Source organism: Monodelphis domestica, chromosome 5 (assembly GCF_027887165.1).
Source record: "Monodelphis domestica isolate mMonDom1 chromosome 5, mMonDom1.pri, whole genome shotgun sequence".
Lineage (NCBI taxonomy): Eukaryota > Metazoa > Chordata > Mammalia > Didelphimorphia > Didelphidae > Monodelphis > Monodelphis domestica.
This window is the reverse complement of record NC_077231.1, coordinates 229,588,998-229,606,845: the sequence shown is the minus strand read 5'-3', so window position 1 is coordinate 229,606,845 and position 17,848 is coordinate 229,588,998. Positions and strand designations below refer to the sequence as shown.

The following is a 17,848-nucleotide window of genomic DNA, read 5'->3' as shown; positions in this document are numbered from 1 at the left end:
ACTCAGGGGTGAATTTTGCACCAATCACTTTTATTCCCTTCTCTAGTCTACTGGTGATGTCTATTTAATTGACACATTTTTAGTTCTTTAACTATTGTAGAATTGACTACAGAATTCCTTATTTAGGGGGAAATTGGGGCAGACATTTTGGGGAAAAAAATTTGTTAAGGGAGGAGTGGTAGATCTCATTGATATGACAGTCACGTATTAGAATTGCTTGAGAGCTCTGAAATAGTACGGAGTGACTTTCCTAAGTCACACAGGTAGTATGTGACCAAGGCTGGATTTGATTCTTGGTCTGAGGGGGTGAATGGGGTTATTGGGGTGTCTATGTGTGTCTCCCAAGCTCTCCCACTAAGTCTTTTACATTCTATTTTCCAAGTAAAGATCTTCCCCTTTCATTTCACTCCCCAAATCAGTTCCAGCCACATTCACTCGAAAATGAGTTTCTTCCAATTGTCCTTTTCATTAGTAGCAATTAAAGTAGCCCAGCAAGAGTAGAAGCCAATGAGACCACCCCAGCCTGAGCCTGTGGGAGTGCTCAGAGAACCATTTCACCTCAATTCTTTGACTCAGTGTTGCTCAGCTAAATCCCCAACTCAGAATCTTGAGCCAAGGAGGAGACTGCCAATAAAGAACAAATAACAGTAAGTGGGGAATGGGTGAATGATGTTCCTAGCACAACAGGAATAATAAACGAGACTTGAAAGCCAGGAGAAGCATTTATGTCTTCTGTCCCACACCAGTGGGAAGGGATAGTCTGGCTGGGGTGAATTCTGAAAACTGCCTCTGGCAGAGTTTCTTTAGCCTTTTTATTAACAAGCCTCTGGCTTCCTATTAAAATCATTGAAGAGGATTCAATTTTTACAAATTTGGAAAATACTCCACATGCTTTCTTCTCCCCACTTTTTGCCAAAGAAGCTAGGCAACTGTCAGAGCTAAAATCAACAACTCAGCATCAACTCTGAACGGTGTGTGGGTGTGGTGTGTCCACTGCTGTCCATACAGTGGTCATTTTTTGGTTTGGATCTATGATTTCATTTGGATAGAATGCCAAGTGAGAAAATTCTTTTTATGACTGTCAACTATTCTACAACTTATAGTTAAGATGTTAATTCTAACTTTTTAAGTTGCACATAGTGCTGTAAAGTCTAGTACATAGAAAATCAGGATGATGTGTACCAGTTCTGCTGCTGGCATCCTTCAAGTGCCACTTACATCCCATCTGTGTGTGTGACAGCAAGCCTTTCCTGATCCTTCTTTAGTCTCGTGCCTTCCCTCTCTTGACTGTTTCCCATTTACCCTGCATAGGAATATGTTGTACACATAGTGCTCTGCATGTTGTCTCCCGCCCTGTTGGCCTGTGAGGTCTTGGACAGCAGGGTCTGTATATCCTCAGCTCCTGGCACATAGTAGACACTTAAATGTTTAATGAGTTTCTATGAACCTAAGCAAGTCATCTAACCTCTCCATGTCTAGGAGGGCCAAAAGTCAAAGACACACACAACTTACTGATAGGCATTGACCTCCTACCAACATAATCAGATTCAAACCAGCTCCCCAACTCACCTAGGGAGGCAGGGGAAATCTCAATAACCACTCAAAAAATGATATTTAGATAATTCTTTAAGGTTGCAAAGGGCTTTGCAAATTTGTTTTCGTTTGTATAGGCAGAAATCTATCCCCAATTTTAGACATGATGATTGTGTGTGCCCTTTAGACAACTGCTTAATGAAAGCCAGTTTATGAAGCATATTGCCTTACTAGAATTAAGGTCTTTTAATTTAAATCAGAAGTCCTGTACAAGAAGGACTTGCTGCCTCCTCTTCAACATTAACTTTATTGAAGCCTTAAGGAATATTAATAGCTAGCTGCACTTTCCAAACCAGTTTGTTTACAGTTCCTGGGGGCTTTCTAGGCCCCATTGAGTATGAGAAAGTAAAATTTAGAATTCCTCTCTCTTCGTTATGCTCCATACATACAGAAACATTGGGTTTGGTGGGAAAGGAATGGTGAAAGTAAAGCTCTGGCTTACATATATGGATTTAATTTCTCCTCCCATGAAGTATTTTCTTATTTCACCATCATTTGGGAGCGTATCAAGTTACCAGGGGGAGGGGGGAATCGTTTTAAGAACCATTTTTTAAAAAAGAAAAAACTAAAATCAGAGTACAGGATTCCTCTTGGCTCTTTCAGTTTTTCTGTTACCCTCAGACAAAATATACCAGAGATGAGCCTTACCTAGGTCTGCAAAGAGAGAACTTTTTTTTTTTTAAACACTTACCAAAATGTTTTGAAATGCTCGTTGCAGCACAGAAGAGGTAGCTACTAATCTTGTTATGCTACATCTGACAGTGCTCTCTAATAAAATTTGTTGTAGAAAGAATTCCTGCTTTGGATAGAAGGTTGGATTAAATGACATCTAAGGTAACTTCCAAATAATTCTAACTGCTCTTAAGATTATATGAAAATGTCTTCTCAGAACAAAGGAGGATCTAAAAAGCTCTGCTAAATCTAGATGGAGGTGATCTCATATTGCCCATCTGGATGTGGTCTGGACTTTGGCTACTTAGGAGAGTCCCTGAATGTCCTAGCTGTCTCTCCCTCTGCACCACACCTATCTCCTTCAGAATAGGACCCCAGAAGGTGGCTAAGGACATGGTCCTCCTGAGCATTACAATAATCATTCTTCTGTTTGCAGCTCCGATTGTTTCACAGCTCTCAGATTTTCATCTTTGAATGTTGCCCTGTAGCCACAAACTTTACTTCCCCATATGGGTGGATCACTACATTGTCCTGGTAAGTAAATCCATTCCAGCTAGGAAGACCTGACACTAAAACCTCTCCTAAGGCACAGCCTTCTCCTCCATCCAGTTGTTATGGTGGTATTTTGAAAGCAGCCCTTTAAGAATATTCACCAGCAGTTTTCCTTCCCTAACTCCATTTATTTCTACTATTGAGTAATCTGCCCTACAGTGTGAAAAACAATTGCTGGATTGAATAACCTTCCAGCATTTCTGAGGAAGACATATTACAAGTGTTCACATTTAATTGAAGATTCCCTTCCTCTGAAAGAAAAGCATACCATTGAGCCGAACAGGTGGCATGTCAGACTAGTACAGTTCATTGCTTCACTATTATTGATGCTTTACTACTATTTAGGCATCTGATGTCTGCTAGGAAAAGAGAACAACTCTTTTGTTAACCAAGGCCTAAGAACTGAGACGAGGGCTGTGGCTAGAACTTCCCTGAATGACCACTATCATTTCTTGATCCATACTTGCTCCCAAATGATTCTACAGGACAGAACTACTTCTTCTGTTGAACTCATGATATATTAATACATAAATGCTCTGATAAATTGAACTAATGAGCAAATTATTAAGGTCAATGACTAAGTGCTTCTTACTATCTTGCTTGATTGACCCAGACCATGCAGAAACTTAGAAGCAGCAATAGGAAAGAGAAGAGCAAGCAAAAATCCTAACGGATTGCAAAAATTTATTGTAAATGTAGATAGCATAATTAAGCAAAATAAATTTGTAAAAGTACCTTTCTCTTTAAATATGGACCTAAAAGTAACTCCACTGAAGTTAAAAGGAACATGTTAGCAATTCATCTACCCAAAATACAGATGATGAAAGAAATTTTAAAAAAGCTCTAGAAAATAATTTCTATCCAAGGACCAAAAACCCAAGTTATGTCTAGATCAGCTAAAACTAATTGTTTTTTTTTAATCAACTAAAATAAGGCATGAGTCTGAAGAAAACAAGAAATCTATGGTTTCTTGGCTTCTGTTCTTTAAAGAAATCTCTTTAGAGTAAAAAATCAAAACCTAATTTCTCTTTATGAATGGGGAATTTCCTATTAATAGCTCAAAAAGAATGTCATCCCTTACTAAACTGCACTTCATCAACTATAGGCTTCTTAAGGAACTATGACTCTTGATACAATCCCTCATTTCTGTATCTCCAGAAATCACCAAAGTAAAAGGAAGAAAGTAATTTCCTCCAGAAGACAGTGCCAATTAGGAACATTAGCTAAGGAATTTGATGTGTATCCTCAGTCAATTCTCCAAAGCATCACTCCAGTCAGGGAGGGAGGAACAAACACTTCTTCCTTCAGTGTCTTCATCTTAGCTCTCCAAATACCACTGCTGTGGGGAGGAGCCATCACAGATTGCCATAGCAACATAGCCTTTCCGACTCAAGGGATCAACCACCTTCAGGCACTGCCCCACCGATACCTGGTAGAGCCGACTATTTTTCTGAAAGAAAATGGTTGGAAGAAGCAGCACTCATTATTTGCTTCTACACAGAAAGAAGAGAAAGACAGCCCAGCCTCTTCCAAAACCAGGAGGTACAATATTTCAGGCTCTGGTCAATAAACATTTATTTAGTCGTTTAGCCACCAATCCCTAATTCAAGCTCAACTTTAAGGAGTATTGGAGATAGACCCCCCTAGAATGTATTTCCCTTGAACTATGCAATTGGAACATCCACTTTGTACAGTAGAAAAAGTCAAAAGACACGGTTTTAATCCTGTCGTCTCACCACAGTTTCCTTGTTAGCAGAAAAAGAGTAACATCTATTCAATGAAAGTGCTTTGTAAATCCCCACATAGATAGAAGCTCCTTCCTCAGGACAGCAGTAAGACCAAATCCTTACCCCAAGTATCCACTGTTGGGATCCTCCTGATCCGTGGCATTTCATTAGCCTTGGTGGGTCTGATGAGCGAGTTTCTGACATATCCAAGCAAAGGAGATTATTTAAAATCAGTTCATGTTCTTCATTATAAATCCAGACCTAGAAACAAAGGATTGAAAATTTCAGCTTTGTTCCTAACTCCTTATTTAAGAATCCATTGCTTGAGGAAAAAAATAGTGAAGTCTTTTCTCTATCAGTAGAAGAGAAGGATGCCCGAGGCAGGGCGAGGTAGTTCACATGTCCTCGAGGAAGAGGAGGAGATTTTCAGAGCCAACCATAGGCTCCCTCCCCTGGGCAGAGTCCTGGGACACCAACTGCCTTTGAGGCATCTCAAACTGAACCTGTCCCAAACCCAACTTGCTACCTTTCCCTAGAAACCCAAACCCTCCCTCGTTCCTAACGTCTCTGTTGCTGCCCAGGACGCCCCCGACAACCTCAGCATCCTCACTTTGGCTTGACACGTGCTGCCATCTCCACCTCCCCATCGTAGGTTAAGGCTGCCCCTATATCTCTGATACACACCATCTTGTCTTTGCACTCAAACAGCCCTTACCCCTTCTCATCTAGACCACTTTAATGGCCTCAAATATTGTTTTGTTTTTTTAAAAACTTCAAGGCAGAAGAGGACAAGGGCTAGGCAAGTGACTTGCCCAGGGCCACACAGCTAAGATGTGTCTAAGGCTACTTTTGAATTCGGGTTCTCTGCACTCCAGGCCTGGCACTGTCTGCTGAGCCACCCAGCTGCCCTTCTAACAGCCTTTTAATCGGTCTCCTTGCCTCAAGTCTCCGCATTCCAATTCATTTCCATTTATCAGAAAGAAAAGGATTGTTAAAGGCAGCTTTACTCTATTTAGCATAAAAAGCTCTTTGAGGCCCTCCCCGTCTACCCTGGCAGTCTTCTTTTGTCCCACTCCCTCCACACAGGGTGATTCGCTTCTGTACTGGCTGTCCCTCGTGGCTGCGGGGTTCTTCTTACCTCTCGATTCCCTCTTGTGCTGCCATGTGTGTTGGATGTTCCTATTGCCCCAAACACTAAATGATTCCCCCCTGTTTCCAGATAAAGTCCAAAGTTCTTAACTTTGCACAGAGTAGGGACGTAAAAACAATGTTCAGTGACTGATTTCTTTGTTTCAAGCCTGTCCATAATCTGAATGCTCCACTTTCACAAAGCCCCATTTACTATCTCTAGACTGCCTTACACAATTTAGTTTTTGCTCCCCTGCTCTAGAATGGGTTTCCCAATCATTAAAATGAGCAATTATTCTATGAATACTGAGTGCAGACCTTGGTGACCACTGAATGGAACAGCAAAGTACCAAGATGCAGATTGGAACCCGACTCTTCTTTTCCATGAGGAAGATCTACCCAGAAAACTGTGTGTGTGTGTGTATATGGACACATCTGTGTCTTCAAGTAATGCCTGTGATATACAAACATATTCCAAGCCCCTGATAAATGATTAAACAGAAGGTAGCACCAATAGCCATTCACTGGACAAGGTTTTTCCCCCTCCTACAGAAAGGCAAGGGATGCCTATCAAACTTGCATCTTTGTTCATTCAAGCCACAAAAGGCTGAGCCTTCATCCTGTAGTTCACAGATTGCAGATGGAGAACATTTTCAAACAAGACCTGATGAGGAATGACAAGGGAGGATGGTAGAGCCAGATGAATGTCATGACTTCTCAGAACCAACACATAATTCTCTGATTGACTAAGAAAAAAAGTAGAGAGAAGATCTCAAGAGAAGTGTTTGCCTTTGGGTCCTTTAGGACTACAGGAATTACATCACCAATGAAAGGAACAAGAAAAAAAAAACTAATTACGTCATTGGAGGGGGAGATAAATGGTAGGAAAGAGATAGCATCTTACAAACACTGATGAAAAAGGCAAAATTGCACCCTGCTTCTGATTTCTTAAGCTATTTAGAATCAAAAGAGAAACTGAGATAGCATCAGTAAGTAGCAGGGTATGAAACAACCATAATCAGGCATACCAGGAGAAAATGGCAAAAAAAAAAATTCCATTCAAAATAAGCTGAATATTTAACAACTGATCTAGCAAGACATATAGGTCTTAAATACACATATGTATTCTACAAACATAAAAGAAAAATTTAGGGAGATTCCTTACTCATAGTGGGATCATGGCACTAAAATAAACAAAGATACTCCCTAAATGAATTTACAGATTTAATGTTATATGAATATAATCACTCAAAGTTGTGGAATGAGAAAAAAATCGGCATCTTTTGAAGAACAAAATGTCAAGAATTTTGAAGGAACCTCACTTTACTAGATCTCAAAAGACATAAAAGGGTAACCACTGAAATAAATGGTAGGGATTTGGGGATGGGATAAGATGTTATTTAGGCCAGTATCAGAAGAGTAACCTGGTTTTGGGAAGGTCACCAAAGCCCAGTGCAGGCAGAGCCAGACCCTGAGATGAGACACACAGAACCCTATGTTATAAATAAGTTTTTAATAATAACTACCTACACCTCTCCAGATCTTCAAATCTCTTCACAGATTGCTTCTGAATGATTTCTTTAACTCTATTCCTATACTCTCTATATAACTCTATATAACTATATAATTACTATAGTCAACTAGGCTAACATTTTGATAATTAAGGAAAAAGGTCTGTGTGCAAGTCTGACAGGGCCCAACAATGGTCTCACAATCAGATGTCAGTTGTCACAAGAACAGTACAGGAACTCAGCAGGTTTCAAAAGCCAACAGGGTACAGGATAATCCAAACAGCAGGTAAAGTGTGAAGAACAAGCAGTCAAATGCCACAGAGAAAAAGCTAATCTCCTCAGGTCCACTGAGAAAGGAAAACCACAGCCCCTAGGCTTAACTGTCTCTCCAAGGACAGGTGCTCTACCCCAGAATTCCAGAACTCTGCACCCTGCTGTCCATCTGCAAACACACACATTACTTAACTTTTCCTATAATAGCACCAAAACTCTTTGGTACTAGTTTAAGAAAACCATAACTAAATCACTAGGGGAAAGAAATCTACCTATTGGATAAGAAATGCTATGGAGATACTGGAAAGGACCCTCAAATGATAACTGTTTAATGTTATGAACAAGCAATAGCCATATAAAAATACTTCATTACAATAATTAGAGAAATTAAAGTAATTCTGAGGATCCTTTTCACATCAATCAGAATGACAAAAACTAGAGGGGCTAAGGGTAAATAGGTACATTAATGCATTCTTGGCAGAACTGTGAATTGGTTTAGCCCAACTGAAAATGGAAAGCAATTTAGAATTATGTTAAAAAAGTAAGACAACCATGCATAACCTTTGAACCAACAACATAAAATATAGGGCCATATCTGACAGATGAAAAGGACTAATATGTACAGCAATATTTATAGTAGATCTTTTTGTAGTGGCAAAGAACTGGAAACTAAGGGAATGTCCATCTATTGAGTAATAGGCAAACTAATTATTTATGAACATAATGGAATTCTGTCATACCATAATAACAAAAAGGAATAGTTTGGAGAAATCTAGGAAGACTTGGTTAAACTGATGCAGAATAGTAAACAGAACCATGAGAGCAATGTATACTGTAATAATACTAAAAAGAAACAATTTTAAAAGGTTTTTTTCCAGGGGTTCCCAAAGGCCATTTATATGGCCCCCACCACACTTCTGGAAGAGGCACCTGTTTCATTGGTGGTCAGTGAGAGGAGCATGGGATGCATCCACATCCTGTACTCCTGGAGTACTGTATGTGGTGGCGCTGCAAAGCAGTGTGTAGAATTTTTGGGGAAACACAGTAGTATGATATATATATATATATATATATATATTACTAAAAGCAATTTGGAATCCCTAGGAAACAATGACATCAAGACTCTGAGTATAGGATATTCAAAGAACAATGGACTTATGATTACTTTTTCATGTAGTACAAGGGAAGAGCTGGGTATTTGATTTGCCAAAATATAGTGTCTGTGTTCAAAGAATACAATTTGCGTCAACACTATCAAACTCTACAAAAAGATAAATATGATTGTTTGGTCGGAGGTGTGAGAAAAGATAAAATATTAAAACTGAAAAATACATTGACAACTCACCAAAATACTTTTGTGAAGCAAAAGCAGCTAAATATTTAATCACTGCGAGCAAGTTTTCAAGTTGCCAAGCTAATAGCGTACACTGGCAGATCATTTGTGGAGGGAGAATTTGTTAAAGAGTGACTTCTTTCTGTTGCCAAAGAGATGTGTCCAGAAAAGGCAGATTTATTTAGTACAGTCAGTCTTTTAGGATCTACAATGGCATGAAAGGTTGAAGAAATGGGAGACAGTTTGCATCAGCATTTGCAAAACTCTCCAAGAAAACTTTCCTATTTTTCCATTTTCCAGCAATGATTTTGTGATTCTGCACAACTTCTAATTTTTATTCATGGGACAAATGACAATTTTGAAGTCACAAAAGAGCTTGCTGCACTGCAAAGCATCAAAGGAACAACTACAGGAGAGGATATCTATGAAAAGGTTTCCCAAACCGTGAAGGATTTGGAGCTGGACTAGGGTAAACTAGCCAGTGTGACAACTGATGGCGTTCCTAGCATGGTGGGGTCTAAGAAAAGAGTAATTGCTCGCATTAACCAAGAGATGGACAAATGTAACCATTCTCATCTAAAAGCCATACACTGCCTCATCCACCAACGAGCGCTATGCAATAAATCACTGAAGTGGGACTCTGTTATGAAAATCGTGGTCTCTTGTGTTAATTTCATTAGAGCTAATGCACTAAACCACAGACAATTTCAGGAATTTCTGTATGAGCTAAATGTTGCCTATGAAGATGTTCTGTACCACACAGAAGTCTGTTGTCCGAGTCAAGGGAGAGTATTGAGATACTACTATTACTTACGTCCATAGATTACAGCTTTTATGCTTTCAAAAAACAAAGAAGTACCAGAGCTCAAAGATGCAGAATGGAAATGGCACCTTGCCCTTCTGACATATGTAACAGAGCTACTCAACAGTTACAATGTGCAACTTCAAGGAAAAGGGAAGCTCATCTGTGATATGCAATCACATGTGAAAGCATTTGAAGTAAAATTAGGCCTCCTTATCAAACAAGTGAAGGAGGAAAATTTCTGCCATCTCCCCTTCACTCAAAATCTGTTAGTGGAAAAACCCTTGATTGCATTCCCAAAAGAAACTTGTGAGGATTCACTGGAAAAGTTGCAAAAAGAGTTTCAATTCAGATTTACAGAGCTTCATCTCCATGAAAAGGACATACAGCTTTTCTGTAACCCATTTTCTATTGACACTGAAAATATGGATACAATTTACCAAATAGAACTGGCTGAACTGCAGAATTGTGACTCTCTGAAAGACTCATTCAAGTCAAGCAGCTTGCTTAATTTCTATGCATCTCACCCCTCTGAGACATATCCTAATCTCAGGAACCATGCATTCAAAATGGCAACCATCTTTGGCAGCACTTATTTCTGTGAACAGACTTTTTCCAGAATGAAACATTTGAAATCTCCAACCAGATCTAAACTAACTGATGCACACTTGAATCACTTGTTACGACTAGCAGTGACAAATATGGAACTGGATATTGACCATCTCATTAGCCAAAAGCAGGCTCATAGTTCTCATTGAAATACTGGTCAGTTTGTTGATTTAAATTTACTTGTTTTTTATTTTAAATATTGTATTTGTTCCCATTTTTTTTTTTACTTAAAATAAGATATGTGCAGTGTGCATAGGGATTTGTTCATAGTTTTTTAATAGTTCAGCCCTCCAACAGTCTGAGAGACAGTGAACTGGCCCCCTGTGTAAAAAGTTTGGGGATCCCTGCTCTAATCAATGCAATGACCAACCCTGATTCCAAAAAGACAGATAAGAATACTACCTACTTTCTCACAGAAAGTTATGGATTAAGTATACAGAGAAGACGGAATTGATGTGAAATTTTGTTTTGCTTATATTTGTTGTGTATTTGTTATAAGTATTTTGTTTTTGTGGGAATGAGAGAAAAATATGTAACTTCATAAAATATAATTTTATTTTTAAAAGAAAAACTGGAAATCAGTTGGGCAGAAAAAAAAAAAAACTTAACTAGCATGTTACCACAATAGGTTCCAAACAGATGATATAAGAACCCTTACTATAAAAGTTTACATCTTTTAAAAGAAGGTGTTACTTTTCATAGCTATGGCTAGTGGATAAGTTTATGCCTAAATAAGGCCTAATAATACACACAAAAGAGAAAAGAAAATTATTATATAAAATTTAAAAACTTTTGCACAAATTCAATGCATCTAGAATAAAAGAAGATGAATAAGGTTTTGCATTCAATATCTCTAATAAAACTTAATCCAGTTGAAAAAGCATTTAAAACCTTCTGATATGCCATACAACATAAAACAAAATCATATGCAAGATGTAGGGAACTGACAAAACTAGTCAAATAATTTCAAAGACAAAATGCAAACTAACAATGACTTGTCATAAAATGCTCTGTTACAAATAATAAGAAAAATGTAAATTAAAACAACTCTGAGATTTGTTTTGTTTTCATATCTAGCAAATTTGCTGATATTATCAAAGACTTAAATAGTCAATATTGGAAGGGCTATGGAAAAGGTCTACCAAATAAACAAAATATCAGAGAAGCACTTTTTTCTCATTATTAAAGAAAAAAAGCACAATAGGTTTTTACTGGAGAAGAGGTAACAAAGTTTTTGTGTGAATGTATATGTTTTCTTTTGAATGAATATTTTTATATGGCTCTAACTGAGCCATAAAAAAAGATTAATATGAGAGATGATTATGTGAACTCCAATACAATGCAAAGAAAGCAAAGCCAAAATATCCGTGTAGATAATGATTTCAATAATGTAAGAGAAAACAACATGAAAATAATCACAATTCAGATAAAATTTTGCCTATAAAACACCAAGAAATTAACATCTCCCTGCTCTGAGAGGTCCTAAATTGTGTTGAATGTTGTATGTCAGACATAGCTGTTTGGAGTTAATTTTATCTTTCCTTGTCATATCATTTGCATTCAAAGAACCAGCTTTTGTATTTTTCTTTAGGGAATCACCATTGCTACAAGAAGCCAATTGGATACTAATAGTATCTTAACATTCTTTTTATTCGCAACATGGTTCCCTAAACTGGGAGAGGGGGGCTTGGAGTTAAAAAACACTTTATCTCAAATCTTCTCTCTCACACAAATTGGTGGACAATTTAATGAAACTCTCAGGAGTCCAGGCAACACTCTTAAGTTGGAGAACAGTTGCATATAGAGAGTGTGTTTCTTCATTGAGAGTTGCCTACACCAATTATGTCATGTCTAGTCAAAAACATGGATTGAATCATGTTCTGAAGAGACACACATAATCATTCCCATTGATATACTACATGATCATCATTTAATTTAACTATATATTTTGGTATTTATATAACTTCTGCAAACAACCTAGTACTGGAATTAATTAAATATTGAGGCTAACTAGGATATGGTAAATAAGAATAGGCTAAGTATAGTGTAGTTTTACCTTAAACCCTAGCTGGAATCTTGGGGAGAGTTCCTGAAGGGAATTCAGAAGAGCCTTACAGATTGTTGGTATCCAACTGCCAGGCACTCTTGGAATGAGGTATTGCTCTGAGAGACTGGTTGGATCTTGCTGGAAAACTGTGAAAAACTGAGTGGCAGTTGAAGGAGGAGAATAGGCTGGAATTTTGAGAATAAGTGTGGAAGAAGACCAACTGAAAGAGAAAGAAGGACTGTTTTCTTCTTTGTTGTTGCAGTGAGGCAGGTCCAATTGAGGCCTACCAAGGCCCAGGTGAAGCTTACCTAAACCCTGAAAAGAACTGGCATCTGGAAGAGTGAGTTGGAAAGAATACAAGGAGACAGTGACTATAAACTATATATAAGGAGGTCATTAATTAGTATAGGTTATTTAGAATAGAAACTGGAGATTAGTGACAGTTTAAGGAGCTTTAAGGAGGCTCAAGTTTCTTGAGCAGGAAGACAGTTCTTGTGAACCAGCTGTGTGGGAAAAGTTTAGTTTCCTTTTAGAATTAGGAACTATTTCCTCAAGCCTTTGTTTACCTCTTCTTCCCTTCCTTAAAACCTTTCAAGGGGGAGCAGCTGGGTAGCTAAGTAGATTGAGAGCCAGGCCTAGAGACGGGAGGTCCTAGGTTTAAATCTGGCCTCAGACACTTTCTAGCTGTGTGACCCTGGGCAAGTCACTTAACCCCCATTGCCTAGCCCTTACCACTCTTACCACCTTGGAACAAATACAAAGTATTGATTCCAAGAAGGAAGGTAAGGGTTAAAAAAAAAAGCTTTAAATAAATATTAAATAAGTTTTGTTTAAGCTATCTCCCAGTAAGTCTCACTCAGCCATCTCTGAGTAGGCCCAAACTGTTACCAGAAAGCCTCAGCTAAAACCAGCTGATAGATGGAAAGGGGAATAGGGAAAATTATAAGGAAATAAAGAAACTCTTATATATGGCATCTAATATATTCCAGGCACTGTGCTGAGCACTTTACAAATATTATTTCATTTGATATTCACAGCAAACCTCTGAGATAGAGGCTATTGCTATACTCATTTTACAGTTGAGAAAATCGAGTAAATCAGAAGTTAAAGCATTCCCAATAAGATCAGGAGTGAAACAAGGATGCCTGTTATCACCTCTATTATTCAACATTGTACTAGAAACACCAGCAGTAGCAATTAGAGAAGAAAAAGAAATTGAAGGTATTAAAATAGTCAATGAGGAGACCAAGCTATCACTCTTTGCAGATGATATGATGGTTTACTTAAAGTGGAAATAATCAACTTTAGCAAACTTGCAGGATACAAAATAAACCTACATAATTCATCAGCATTTCTATATATTTCCAACACGTCACAACAGCAAGAATTAGAAAGAGAAATTCCATTTAAAATCACCCTAGACAATATAAAATACTTGGGAATTTATCTGCCAAGAAAAACACAGGAACTATATGAACACAACTACAAAACACTTTCCACACAATTAAAACTAGATCTGAGCAATTGGAAAAAAACGTTAATTGCTTATGGGTAGGACGAGCTAATATAATAAAAATAACAATCCTACCCAAATTAACTTACTTATTCAGTGCCGTACCTATCAAACTACCAAGAAACTTTTTTACTGAATTAGAAAAAAACAAGTTCATTTGGAAGAACAAAAGATCAAGAACATCAAGGGAAATAATGAAAAAAAAATGTGAAGGAAGGTGGCCTAACAGTCCCAGATCTCAAACTATATTATAAAGCAGTGGTCATCAAAATAATTTGGCACTGGCTAAGAGACAGTAAGGAGGATCAATGGAATAGATTTGGGGTAAATAACCTTAGCAAGACAATATGATAAACCCAAAGATCCTAGCTTTTGGGTCAAAAATCTACTATTTGATGGAAACTGGTGGGAAATTTGGAAAACAGTATGGGAAAGATTGGGTTTGGATCAACACCTCACCCCCTACACCAAGATAAACTCAGAATGGGTGAATGACTTGAATATTAAGAAACTATAAGCAAATTAGGTGAACACAGAATAGTTTACCTGTCAGATCTATGGGAAATGTGAACCTTAAAAATTCCCAGACCCTACTTCATAAGATTGGATTAAGACCATTCCCCATTTGGGCAGTGAATTCTACTTAGATCAAAAATGTGAAGACCTCTACTCCACCCATACTTAAGCCTGCTTTAGGGGAGAAAACTCCTTGCTGAACAAAGAAAAATACTTAAATCCATACTTAAGCCATGCCTATTTTTAGAACTAATGCAAAGGGGTGCTAAGTACCTATAAAGGTCAGGCAACTTGTGAACTTACAAGGAACAAAGAGGTGAGAACTTACTCAGAGATTTTAGTCTATTCACGTGTGGATTACTCAAAAGTTTAGTCTACTCAGGTGTGAATTCAGAATGGGCTGTCCTTTGGAAAACGTCTACTGTGATTGGTAGATGGAAGAACTTAGGGGAGGTGACATAGGAGAAAATGCCCTTTAAAAGGAGACGAAAAGCTCTCTAGAACAGTCAGCTGGGAAAAGCTGCCTTGAAGGGTCTCTCTCGGGACTCTCTTAGGGACATTCAGATTCACATTCAGATTCAGATAAAGGCATTGACCTGGTGAGGTTGGCTGAGATAGAGCTGGCCTGGTGTCACTAGAATCCTTGCTTAGACAGATCTTGTGGTGAGTGATTAAGGACTGACTGATCTTTTCTCTTAGGGCTTAGGCCTGGGTTGGCCAGGACTGGCCAGGGCCAGCTTATCCCTTTCTCATTATTCTCTCATCATTTCTCATCATTCCCTCTTTTTCTCTCTTTCTCTCTTTCTTTAATTCCTCATTGTATTATTAATTAAATTCTCTATAAAACCCAGTTGACTTGGGTATATTCATAATTGGGAATATTTCCCTGGCGACCACCTTATATTTGATTTGAAACAAGACTAATGCGGTCAAAATTTACTCACCCACTCTTTTATCTACAACAATTTATATCTTCCACTATTTTATTCACTACATTTTTATGACCTCAACCATTTTAATTATTACAGTTTATGGCTACCCCTCTTTCAAATATAACAGAAAGGAAAGATTTTAAGACCAAGCAAGAATTAGAAAATATTACAAAATGTAAAATCAATAATTTTGATTACATCAAATTAAAAAGGTTTTGTACAAAGAAAACCAATGCAATCAAAATTAGAAGGGAAGTACAAATTGGGAAACAATCTTCATAACAAAAACCTCTGACAAAGATTTAATTACTCAAATTTATAAAAAGCTAAATCAATTGTACAAAAAAGCAAGCCATTCCCCAATTGATAAATGGGCAAGGGACATGAATAGACAATTTTCAGATAAATCAAAACTATCAATAAGTACATGAAAAAGTGTTCTCAATCTCTTATAATCAGAGAGATGCAAATCAAAACAACTCTGAGGTACCAGCTCACACCTAGCAGATTGGCTAACATGACAGCAAAGGAAAGTAATGAATGCTGGAGGGGATGTGGCAAAATTGGGACATTAATGCATTGCTGGTGGAGTTGTGAATTGATTCAACCATTCTGGAGGGCAATTTGGAACTATGCCCAAAGGGCACTAAAAGACTGTCTGCCCTTTGATCCAGCCATAGCACTGTTGGGTTTATACCCCAAAGAGATCATAAGAAAAAAGACATGTACAAAAATATTTATAACTGTACTTTTTGTGGTGTTTAAAAAATAGACTCGAATATAGGACTACAATTCCCACAAGCCTTTGCTCCACTTCCCCAAAATGCTTTGTAATCTCACAGGAATTCTGAGGTGGGCCGAGATCGAGGAAGGATTTAAGCTGGTGGCAAAGGTTTTTGGGGCTCTCTTTTGGACTTCCGTTTTGGAGCAGAGGCGTCTCTTCCATGATGTGAGGTTATTTTGTCTAGCCTTCTGGCCTAGGCACATGTTTCTTCCTTGTATATTCTTTAATCCTTAAATCCTTAATAAACCTCTAAAAAATATAATACTCCTTGCAGAGAGAAACTAATTTCTACCTGCCTCAGTCTCCCCATATTCCTAAATTTTAATCTTTACAGTTTGGCGACCTAATGGGGGAAAAAACCTCTCAATCTTCTGATTTCTTTTCTAATCTTTAGTTAATCTTTAATAGCTAGTACCTAGAAAAAAATTTTTTTTGAGCCACATCTCTCTGGCCAAGGTTTTTTTTGTTTTTCACCCTTGCAAAGCTGCTGCTCGTTCAGTTCCAGCCATTAGATAGTTCAGCCGCTTTTGCCTGCGGGCGTTCAGCCCCGGATCCAGACCTGTTGCATTGACGCCCACCTGGCCCCTGGCTGCTAAGTTATGCCTGCCTGCTTCTCCTGCTTCTGCTCCTGGCCTCTCACCTCGTGCCCGAGCTCCCGGCCCTGTTTGTCTGTGCTCCGGCTCTGGCCCCTGCCTTGCTAACCCCAGCGGTTTTTCTCTCGCTCACCTGGCCCACCTGATTCAACCAAGATTGCATCTGGTGACCTGCCTGCCCAACAAACTCTAGCCTTGGAGCAGATTACTCATTTCTAACAGTAACTAACAAAAGGGGGTATTGACTCCATGTGGGTGGCCTGGGCTCCACGTGAACTGGGGCAGGAGGAGGTATCAGAGCAGGGGAGAGAGAAAAGGGAGAGGAGAAGAAACAGATTTTTCAAACAGAAACTTAATAGCAATGGGCTGTTTAAAAGGATACCTTTTGACTGTTCTTGTAATTTCATTGATTTCACCTGCATGCCAGAAGAAAGATTCAGCCCAAAGATTCAACTTTGGGGAGTCAAATGGGTGGCTCAGCGAACTGATAGCCAGACATAAAGACATGTGGTCCTGGGTTAAAATCTGGCCTCAGATACTCCCCAGCTGTGGGTCCCTGAGCAAACCCCTTAACCCCCATTGCCTAGCCCTTACTACTCTGCCTTCGGACAATAGACATTTAAATGGATAAACACACCTCAGGAACTTTAAAGACTAAAAGCTATATTCTAAGGCATTTCAGACTTCAATGGTTTATGAAAATCTCTGTATTCTATTGCATTTTTTGTTATGGTTTTAACTTTGTGATTTTAAGTTCATATATTACTGGATTCAATATTATTCTGCTTGAACTGAAGGTTGATTGAATTTATTTTGAATGTACTGAGTTTTGAAATTCTGTTGTTTTTCCCCTATAACTATTGATCAAATATTATTGTGAATAAGCCCATATATGAAAAAACAGCTTTTTTCTATTTTGCTGAGGATAGATGGACTTCAGAACTGGTTATAATTGTATTAACAACCTTGGAAAAATTTAATGTGCTAAATACCTCAAATGATTTGATTTTAAGGGTTCTTTAAATATAATTTTTGGAATTTTTTTTTAAACAATCTGGTTATTTTTGCCTGCCCCTACCACGAGGTAAGGCCAATAGTAGCTGAAGTGAAATACATTTTATAACCCCCAACCATCCCGCATTTCTAAATATGTGAATGGAAGTTGGGCAGTTAATCTCAGGGCATTTGTATCCCTAAAAGCCTCCAAAAAAGGAGCACCCCTTTAATTATGCTCTTCAGCTCACTATTTAACTTCCACCAGAA

At 38.2% G+C, this 17,848-nt stretch overlaps 1 protein-coding gene across 3 annotated transcripts in view; it reads right to left on the bottom strand.

Moving 5' to 3' along the window:
* Window positions 1-3,481: 3,481 nt before the first annotated feature.
* Window positions 3,482-17,848, bottom strand: part of GALNT11 (polypeptide N-acetylgalactosaminyltransferase 11) — a 116,545-nt gene continuing 102,178 nt past the window's right edge. For all 3 annotated transcript variants that reach the window (XM_001364267.5, XM_007504645.3, XM_016426258.2), the window contains 2 exons: window positions 4,668-4,805; window positions 3,482-4,267 (listed from right to left, as the gene is read on the bottom strand). In XM_001364267.5, coding sequence (XP_001364304.1) covers window positions 4,136-4,267; window positions 4,668-4,805 — 270 coding nt within the window. In that variant the 3' untranslated portion in view covers window positions 3,482-4,135. The remainder of the gene's footprint in view (window positions 4,268-4,667; window positions 4,806-17,848) is intronic.